The sequence below is a fragment of the Lytechinus pictus genome, chromosome 10 (genome assembly GCF_037042905.1).
Source record: "Lytechinus pictus isolate F3 Inbred chromosome 10, Lp3.0, whole genome shotgun sequence".
Classification (NCBI taxonomy): domain Eukaryota; kingdom Metazoa; phylum Echinodermata; class Echinoidea; order Temnopleuroida; family Toxopneustidae; genus Lytechinus; species Lytechinus pictus.
Genome location: NC_087254.1, coordinates 36040345 through 36050745, shown reverse-complemented (window position 1 = coordinate 36050745; position 10401 = coordinate 36040345). Strand labels below are relative to the sequence as shown.

General features: G+C 34.7%; 1 protein-coding gene across 1 annotated transcript in view; it reads right to left on the bottom strand.

The window, feature by feature from the left end:
- The window catches only part of LOC129269562 (polycomb protein suz12-B-like), a 46358-nt gene that overhangs the window by 4823 nt on the left and 31134 nt on the right, over positions 1 to 10401 (bottom strand). Inside the window, exons 9-13 of the mRNA XM_054907074.2 lie at positions 6591 to 6850; positions 5561 to 5721; positions 3992 to 4084; positions 2307 to 2412; positions 804 to 883 (exon numbers count right to left, since the gene is read on the bottom strand). Coding sequence (XP_054763049.2) covers positions 804 to 883; positions 2307 to 2412; positions 3992 to 4084; positions 5561 to 5721; positions 6591 to 6850 — 700 coding nt within the window. The remainder of the gene's footprint in view (positions 1 to 803; positions 884 to 2306; positions 2413 to 3991; positions 4085 to 5560; positions 5722 to 6590; positions 6851 to 10401) is intronic.

The window sequence follows — 10401 nt, the reverse complement described above, 5'->3', positions numbered from 1 at the left end:
GCATCTGCCCGTGCAAGACCAAGAATATATTACACACCTAACTTAATTTTTTCATATAAGAAAGTCTATAACCTTTTGGCATTGTGACCCCAAATCTGAACTGATCCCTCTTAAGATTCTTCAGTTATCACAAGATAATAGATATAATACTAGAAATTCAGCCGATACTTGTGCAATATATGGTCATTCTTTCTCAAACAATATATTTTTATGTAGGGGTCCCATTATTTGGAATAAGCTCCCTCAAAATATCAAAGAGTGCAAACCTCTACAAAGCTTCAAAAGACATTTAAAATCCATTTAATGCAGAAAGTCTAATACTAGTAGTAATACTGATATAGATTCAATTGTATACATGCCATGTTTGTTTGTTCTGTATCTCCCGAATGCATGTGTTTATATTGTGTTGTTTTCAGGATCATTAATTTATAAGTTCTTTGTAACATTTCTTTGATCCTTCCATTATTCTTAAATATTCTCACTTATGTTATAATGTATTTTATTTGAAATATTCATATATCTTGATTTGTATGTTTTTTTATGAAGATTGTGGTAAATAAAGTTTCAATTTATTATATCAATTTATTGTAATATGTAATGACCACTGTGACCTCTGACTTTGTCACTACCATAGGTGCATACTTTGACAAATTTGGTGACCTATGCCATAGTACACACCTAAGGGGTTCCAAGAGTATATTCGAATAAAATCTATATAAAAGATTAAGGTATCGTACAATAGACCTTTCCCAAGGTAAATATTTGTAAAAATCACATGGAAATTAATATTTGTAACAACTTACTTGTGCTTCATACAGTGGTTGTTCCATAATTTCATTAGTTCCTTTTCTCCTTCATTCACGTCAGAGAATTCATCAATCATCTGTTGACGATAAACACATTAACTTTAAAATAATGTCTAAATCACAATACAATTTAGTCTGTGAAAAGATTTATAAAAAAAAAAATGGCATGGTGTTTAAAGGACAAGTCCACCCCAACAAAAAGCTGATTTGAATAGAAAGAGAAAAATCAAACAAGCATAACACTGAAAATTTCATCAAAATCGGATGTAAAATAAGAAAGTTATAACATTTTAAAGTTTCGCTTAATAGTTATATGCACGTCCTGGTCGGTACGCAAATGAGGGGACCGATGACATCATCAACTCACTATTTCTTTTGTATTTTATTATGTGAAATATGAAATATTTTGATTTTCTCGTCATTGTCATGTGAAACAGAAGTTTCATTCCTCCCTAAACACATGTAATTCCATTATTTTAACATTTTGTGTTTCAAGCAAGGGGGTCCTAATTGTCGAATTCGTAAAAATTGATATATTGTATTATTCAAACAATAAAAAAAAAGAACTAGTGAGTGAGTGACATCATCGACTCTCTCATTTGCATATCACTGAGTTGAGCATAGAACTGTTTTGTGAAAAATAAGCGAAACTTCAAAATGTCATAACTCGTATTTTACATCCGATTTTTATGAAGTTTTATGAAGTTTTCAGCACTATTCATGTTTGATTTTTCTCTATTTATTCAAATCAACTTTTTTCTGGGGTGGACTTGACCTTGAACTTGATTGCAGCTTCTTTTCCATGGCATTTTTAATGTTGAAAACCACCCTTCCTTTTAATAATTCACTAAAGAGTGTGTACATAAATAAAAGAAAATCTGAATTTCGGGGGCTAATATTCCAAGATTATCAAATTTACCAAAATATGAAAAGCCACTCAACTTTTTCAATTTTATATGACCTGTACTTCTGGCACAATGCATATCTCAACTAATTTAAATAATGAAAATAGCAGGTATGAATCCCCCCCCCCCCAGATATTGCAATGCAGTGCCCTGAAGTCAACCGGCCTTATTGACTTCACCGACACCCTCAGTCTGAAACTCCCTACTGATCAGATTGACATGACTTTACCCAGCGATGCTAAACCTTGTCAACCAAAATCATGTATTCTGAAAAGGAAGAAGCAGTATGGCACCAGAACAATTTATGCCCCTGGTCACTGTAAAGAGTTTCATAGGCACTAAACTGAGTAAAGGCACTGCATCTCTATCAATGCAAAGAAGAGTGTGCATTACACACAACTATTGCATATACACAATGATCAGAAATAAATATTAAAAAAAAAACATACAAAACACACAAAAAACGTTTTGCCTTTTTCATAGCAATTAAAAAGGAAGTAATATGCCTCCAAAACAAGGTACAGCTCATTCATGGCAAAAAAAAAAGAGAGGAAAAATATGCAAAAAGGGTGAACAGTTGGCATTTTTTTCTTACCATTCTTGTTCTCTCTTTGATCCAATCAGGGTCGATCTCATCTTCACTATCTTCATCCATCTCCTGAGGTCGGATTGGTTGCAGCGAATGAGTGTGGAAATATGTTCTGGGGAAAGAAAGAAAAACATCCAGTATGAATGCTTTATATCCACTTAACAAGCAGTATTAAACAGTATATAAACCCAGGGTAGACACTGCAGTTCCGAAAACTGTTCTCCCAGCGTTCTCTGTTATTATTACCCGGGCTTTAGCTGAACTGCCTAGGCGCTCAAGCATTCAAGGAATTTCTACCAGGTACCCAACCACCTTACCTGGGTTGAGTGCAGCACAATGTGGGTATATTTCTTGCTGAAGAAAAACATGCCATGGCTAGGAATCAAACCCACGTCCCTCAGGTTGAAAGATGAGAGTCATAACCACTAGACCACAACTCCCCTCAGTTAGTCTACTTCTTTGTATAATACCATAATACCATAAACCCATTGGCCCGAATTCACAAAGGTGGTTTTGAAAACCCACGATTGAGTCCATGGTTTATGCAGATTTTATGTATAAATTACGCTTATTTACTGCGTATATTAAAAAAATGTCCAATGCTGATGCGCGCTTTTGTTTGTGCGCCAAATCGACGCCTGTTGCCGTGGTTATCCACGCTATTTTATTCATGAGTCCACTGTTTTGAATAATGAGTCCACTCTTCAAACAGTGGACTCATGAATAAAATAGCGTATCTAACCATGGTAACAAGCGTCAATTTGGCGCACTGTGACAAAAGCGCGCATCAGCATTTGAAATTTTTTATACACGCGCCAGATACGCGGTAAAATAAGCGTAATTTATACAGGAAATTTGCATAAACCATGGACTCAACCGTGCGTTTTCAAAACCACCTTTGTGAATTCGGGCCATTTGGTCTGCATTAAAGTCAGTCTACTAATTCAATGATCTTACTATCACTTGGTGTAACATTTACTTGGTGTAACTAATATTTAGTCTAATGCCCAGTTGGTATAATTTTCACTTGGTCTCCTTTACTTTTTCACACTTTATCAAATACAAATTTGGATCACTCATAACAAGTTCATCTAATATTGTCTAAGTAGTGTTAGACCAAGTTGGTTGTATACAAAATGGGTAGGTAGTCTAAATGGTTATATATGAACTGGTTGTGGAAAAAAAATGGGTTTGGACCACCTGGAATGAGACCAAAGAGGAAGTATACAAAGATGGTTTAGATCAAGTGTCAATTTACGGTATGAACATGTAATGATTGGTTCTTGTATAGCGCCGGTATCCGCATCTGCTAGGTGCTCATTGCACTTGCTCAAAAATAGGAAATGTCTCATAAATTTCAATGTTTTCAAACGGTGCTTAGAATTATCATTTAGTTCAAATACTTCCCTAGTAATGCTACAATTTAGTTATTCTTGTGATGATGTTGGAGGGGGGGGGGCAGAAACATCATCAGGCAAGACTCAAAAAGTGGTTTGGGTCTCTGCTCTCCTCATAAATTGGGGAAGGCTATTTCACATCAATGTCATACAGGCTTACATCACAAAACAAAAACAAAAATCTGTTTGAATAGTTAAAAGGAAAGCCCACTGTACCATTGACTTTTTAATTAACACAGAAAAGTGGGAGACACATATAAATGAGTTTTGTGAAAATCAGTTCAAAGGTCATACCTATTATGTCCTGAGATGTATGGTCTTTGCATGAGGTAGTCTGACTTTTCACCTTCTTGAAATTCTTGTAGAGTCTCTTTCTGTCTGAGAGGCCTGCACATCAAAAGTAATGACATATTCTCATACCGTAGTGAACAGATTTACACCAAGTAAGATCACATATTAAAATTTATTACATTTTAACACCCTTATAAATCTTGTTGTAAGATTGGTCAAAACTTATCAATATGAACAGTAGTTTCCATTAACCAAGAAGAAAATTCAATACACTTTGATCTACAATAAGGAGTTTGATCAACCAAGATAAATTGTCAATATATCATCATGGTTCCAGGGGGCCGTTTCATAAAGCTGTTCGTAACTTAAGAGCGAATTTAAGAACGACTGGTGATCCTTTCTTCCGCACTAAATAATCGCCAATGGTGTGTACCATTTACCACGAGAAAGGATCACCAGTCGTTCTTAAAGTCGCTCTTAACTTACGAACAGCTTTATGAAACACCCACCCGATCTGGTACAGTTCTATAAACTGAACTTTATAAGATCATAAGATCTAAGCTATTACTTGGAAAAAATAAAAATTTTGCTTGAATCCCATGCTTATTTTGATAATTTCTCACCCATGACATATTTTCTTCCAGAATCCTTTTGTGGTGACATAACATTTGCTCCGGTCTGAATATCTCAGAGGGCATAGGGTTAGATTTAGATTGGTAAGAGAGTCTTTGGTTCAAAATAATGTAGAGATAAGGATAGGGTTTGTTTAGTTTAGGATGTTAGGTTTTATGTTTAGCTAAACATACAAATTTTCTATCGGAGCAGTTGTCGCCGCAGCAAATGTCATAGAACCTCTTTGGTACATATTTGTTTTTACGCAAACAGACACTAGGGTGGTCATATTATTGGATTCCGCACAAATTCAATTTGAACTCTTCACCACAACTGGCAGTTTCTTTAAAGAAGAAGTCTACCCCAAGAAAAAGTTGAAATGAATAAAAGAGAAAAATACAACAAGCATAACAGTGAAAATTTCATCAAAATCGGATGTGAAATAAGAAAGTTATGATATTGTGAAGTTTCGCTTAATTTCACAAAAGAGTTTTATGCACATCCTGGTCAGTATGCAAATGAGGGGACTGATGACATCACCAACTCACTATTTCTTTTGTATTTTATTAAATGAAATATCTCAATTTTCTCCTCATTATCATGTGAAATAAAGTTTCATTCCTCCCTGAACATGTGGAATTAACATTGTTCATAATTTTGTGGCTCATTCAAGTTCATCAAAATTGTCATATCTGTAGAAATTGAAAAATTTTATAATTCAAACAATAAGAAACAAAATAATGAAGGACATCATCCACTATCTCATTTGCGTATGACTAGTTATGCATATAACTGTTTTGTGAAAAATCTTCTAAATTATAAAATGTCACATTAAACTTTATTTAACAGCCGATTTCGATGAAATTTTCAGCATTACGCTTGTCTGATTTTTTTTAATTGATTCAAAGAAAAAATTTTCTGGGGTGGACATGACCTTTAAGGCCTGCCATTGGTACTCACTTCATGACGAGAATCTGTGTAACAGGTGTTCTTCTACAAGGTCCGTTCCTCTGGAAAGCGTATCCCATATGAGACGTAATAAGATTATGAGGATTACCGGAGTAGGAACCATCATAATGTTCATTGATTGCAACATCTATCCTCGCATTCTTGTGATGAGGCTGAGTTGAACAAAGAAAAAGAATGGTTGATAAATTTATATTCATGTAGGAAAACTGCAACCTTTGTTGAAATTGATTAGTCATATCTAAACAAAAAGTTAGACACTACACCGATGGCTTTACTAAACAGATGGTCCTCAGAGGAGAGAATGAACATGGTAAAAGTGGATCCAGAAAAAAAAAATTGGTACCCTCACTCCCCCCCCAAAAAAAAAAAAATCATCAATTTGAAGAAGCCCTTGTTTACCCCTAAGGCCTTGGGTGCCCCTCTCACCTACCTTGCTGGCCTCAAAATTAATCTTTTATTGACAATGGTTCTAAAAGCAATGTTTATAAGGGGACACATTGTGTCTGTCAGGGAAAAAATTAGAAGGGGTCTAGGGGCGATTTAGCCCCCCCCCCCCCCCCCGAAATGCTTAAGAGAGCCCTGGAAACTAAACAAAAAGGGGAGCCCTGGACATCCTCATTCATTGCAAAGTTAAAGCGTATCCAGTGTTACAGATTTAGGCAGTAAGTTGTGAAAACTAGCCCCGAAAATACTTTTTTTTTTTTGCCAGCTGCCTGTGCTAACCTCTATTAACACTTACTAAACAAAGAGAGAAATATGACTTGTTCTTAATCAATACATTATTTCAGGGATAAAAAGCCTGAAAATAAAATGCCAGCATCCAACATCTACTTTCCAACCTATCACTATGCGTACAAACTCTTCGCCCTTCTAAAACTCCCTTCTTTTGCTCAAGAGGATCCTGAGAGAGTTCAAATAAAAGAGATCAACTAATGATTAAAACTTCTGGTTTTATCGAACCCAAGGATGACTTCCTACAAAGATTAGTTAGAAAATAAAGGTGGTTGAGCCGCAAACCTACCACATAGGTGAAATTAAATCTGCTGTGACAAGTGGAAAGGTGTTTTAGCAGAGAGTAGAGACGTTGACAGTTGAGGGAGCACCAAGGACAGCGTAGGTTGTCCCTTGCTTCTGTCTGTTGTCTTGTGTTGTTATTATAAAGGAATTGATAGAAGACGTGTTCAACAGTGTCTGGATCTGAAGATTTGGAAGCAGATCTAGACGGCGAACCTGTGTTTGATGATGACGGGTGGATTCGTCTGGCTAGTTTTTTATCTAGTACTGTCATAAAAACATACACAATTGGAACAATAAGGTTATACAGTAATAATAATGCAACTCATAAAGCCTACTTTCCCACTCTGCAGGAAAAAAAAAAGGGAAACAAACACTCAAATAAGGCAAAATGGAAAAAAAAAACATTTCAAAGATCTCATAAAAGTACTGCTTCAATACATGCAGTATAACCCGTTGGTAACTGAGATCGCATATATGTGGGCTGGAATGTATGGAAAATATGTGTTATGGCAAAATCATCCAGTCTCCAACGGGTTAATAAACTTCTATGCAAGCATTAAGAAGTTTGAAAAGCTGGCAAGTAACAGGCAAACCCATCAATCATTAAAAATGTTATCAACAAACTCAATGTTAAATAACAAAGAGCTGGTGGAGATAAAATGTAAAGAGAGAGAGAGAGAGAGTGGGGGATGCTAAGCAATAATGAATTCTAAGATGTTGAGGACTGAGCCTGCATATATGGAGGCTTGGGTCTATGAAAAATGATTGGCAAGCCTCTAACAGGCTATGAAGATCCATCCCCCCAGACATAACAGCTTAACTATCAAAGCTTATCACCATGTTTGGCAAATAATCCAATTTTCACCATCCTACAGCTAAATTTGTTTTAACTATTGAATTAATAATCAAAATGCAAACAAAAAAGCTTCATTCCTTTATAATCTTATATTTCACATTGTTAATCACTCAATTTTACCCAAGTTCTGACATGTTTGTAAGATATTTTACATGTGTTACTGGAACTGAATAAATATTGAATTGAACTGAATTCAATTCAATTTTTAAGAAACTTTCCTTTAGGTGTATGAGCTTAAAGTCTTGCTCTTTGCTGCTGTATATTTCCTATTCACATTGAGGACATATGTAAATCTCTACTGGCTTGTGAGTGGTTCTCTTGACTTGAACAGCAATCAAGTTAAAATTTAATAGATGAAACAGATTTGTTAATTTTAGGGGGAACCTTTCTCGAGGTGGTCAGTCATGCAGTGGGGTTCCTATCATTCTGTTTATGGTAACTCCTGTAGGAACTCGGCAGGACAGTGTTTTTGCTGGTAAAGACATAAGACAATGTGCTTAATTGATAATCTTGATATTCAGTCCTCATTCTAACATCAGATGCAGGGGAAAAGGACTTGTTACAACCAATAATGTCGCAGCAACGCATAAAGTCACACCAACCCATAATGCCGCAGGAAATGACATTATGTGTTGATCGTCCCACGCATTATCATTCACATTCTAACATACTACAACTGGTTTCCCTTTTAAATGAAGAATTAGATAAATTGAATGTTTGGTTTAAATGTAATAAGCTGTTTTTAAATAATGATAAGACAAAATATGTTATTTTTCATAAGAAGAAAAAAAAAATACCTAATTCAATTGAATCTGTTAAAATAGACAACGCAAGGCTCCACATTAACTTTTTTTGGTGGTGGCCCGTTCGGGCCACCAAAACCATCAAATAATTTTTTTTGGTGGCCCGATATTAAAGTTTGGTGGCCCGAAAAATATAAAGAAAAACATTAAAAATGAATAAAACAAACTTCTGAAATATTAATTCTGCAGCCACTACCACTAAGTTCCTTTCACTTTATACATCTTGTATGTAAACCTTGTTTGCTGTTATTTTACTTTGCTAATTGATAATTGTTTCTATCGTTGTAAAAATGAAATGATTGAAAGTGAATAAATGAATTGTATTGTTCGCAGGTTGTGTGGACTTTTTTTTAAATCTCTGTATAGAGATAATGGTAAAGTAAATAAATAGTGCATAGCAAACTCAGATAGATGTACAAAACAATGGTTTTTCCTTCCTTCCTCTTTGAATCCTAAAACCTAGATTATGCATGCCCCAAATCCAGTTTATTTCTGTTTTCTCTTTTGCAGCATATAGAAGGAGAAAATCACAGAAAAATATGCTGCAAAATTAGAACAATGCATAAAAGGGAGAAACAAACGAAAATAATTTTCAAAAAGTATATAACAAAAAGAAAACAAAAATAATAAAAGGAATTAGTGAAATAAAACAAAAGAAAAAAAATGAAGAAAGAAAAAAACAAAGAACAGGGAAAAAAAGAAAAAAAAAGAAAAAAATTAGAGAGAAAAAAGAAAAGAAAATTAAAGAAAAATTAATAAAACAAAGTTAATATAAAAATGGGGAAAAGGGGAAAATTAAGAAGCCATTACATATATTTTTAACAGCTGTTGCAACAGTCTATTCTGACTGGAATATGATTAAAAGCCAAGCATATAATTTTCACTTACCTTTTGGGAATGGCACATTTCTATTTTTATATCCTTTAGTTTGTATTATTTTATTTTCAGTAGAAACATATTTTTAATCAGGCATATTCAATGGAAGGGGTATAAATGGTTTAACCACTGTCAAAAAAAATGAAAGAAAAAAAAAGAAAACGGCAAAAACTATATTGGAAAAAAAGTGTGAGAAAAGTCCTTCCCTATAATTGCCAAAATGTTGGAAAAAAAAATCACATTTCATATCAATGAAATGCCTTCCCAAAGTATTTACTTTCTCAAGAGTGGTTTAAGAAGTCATTCATAAACAAGAAAGAAAGAAACTGTTTGTTTAAGGCTAGAAAATACACAGCTTCGAAAGAAACCAAGTATCAACATACATACAAATGCACACGTGGGACTGTGATATACTTGCCTATGTGTTTTTATGTGCATTAATTCATGTGGAAATCGGTCTTTTTTAGTCAAAAGAGAGGTCATAATTCCTCTTCTTAATACTTGCAAATAATCAGGGTACACCAGATTTTCGTAATATAGACTGTAGAATTTCATTTCATTGGTGTAAAAGGTGACTTTGACTTAGATTTTCAAAGTTCTGTGGAAGATTTCTCAGCAGCAACATTTTTTATCGCAGCTCCCCGAGTCTGAATAGGCTGAGCTAGATCTAGAGCACAGCTGTATGCAGTGGCTTCATGCAAAGCTCACGCCAGCCGGCCGGCGCGGCTGGCTGGATAATAGCTACTGAATGCTATAGCTGTAGGCCTAATATGCAAACTGTGTGTGTGTGTATTTGTGTGTAGATCAACAAAAAAGGCGCATGACGAACTGGCTTGCAATTTGAGCTGTAGAAAGTTGATAAATGCGTGCAAAATTGGGAGAAAAATTGCGCTACTTTGAAAATTATTGGTTGCCCGATTCGGGCCACCAAAACTTAACATTTTATCAATAATGGTTGCCCGAGGTGAATTTTTGGTGGCCCCGGGCCACCGCTAATGTCGAGCCTTGGACAACGTTTTTATTGAACGTAAGCAAAATATATTTTTCTTGGGTATTTACATCGAGGAGTGTCTTGATTGGAAATGTCATATTGATTATGTCTGTTCTAAAATTTCTCGTAGTACTGGTGTCTTGTATAAATTAAAAAATATTCTCCCAAGGAACATATTAATGAAAATTTATAATTCAACAATCCTTCCACATTTAAATTATTGCAATGTTATTTGGGGAAATACATACAAAACAAAACTAGACAAAATTTACAAGTTACAGAAACGCAT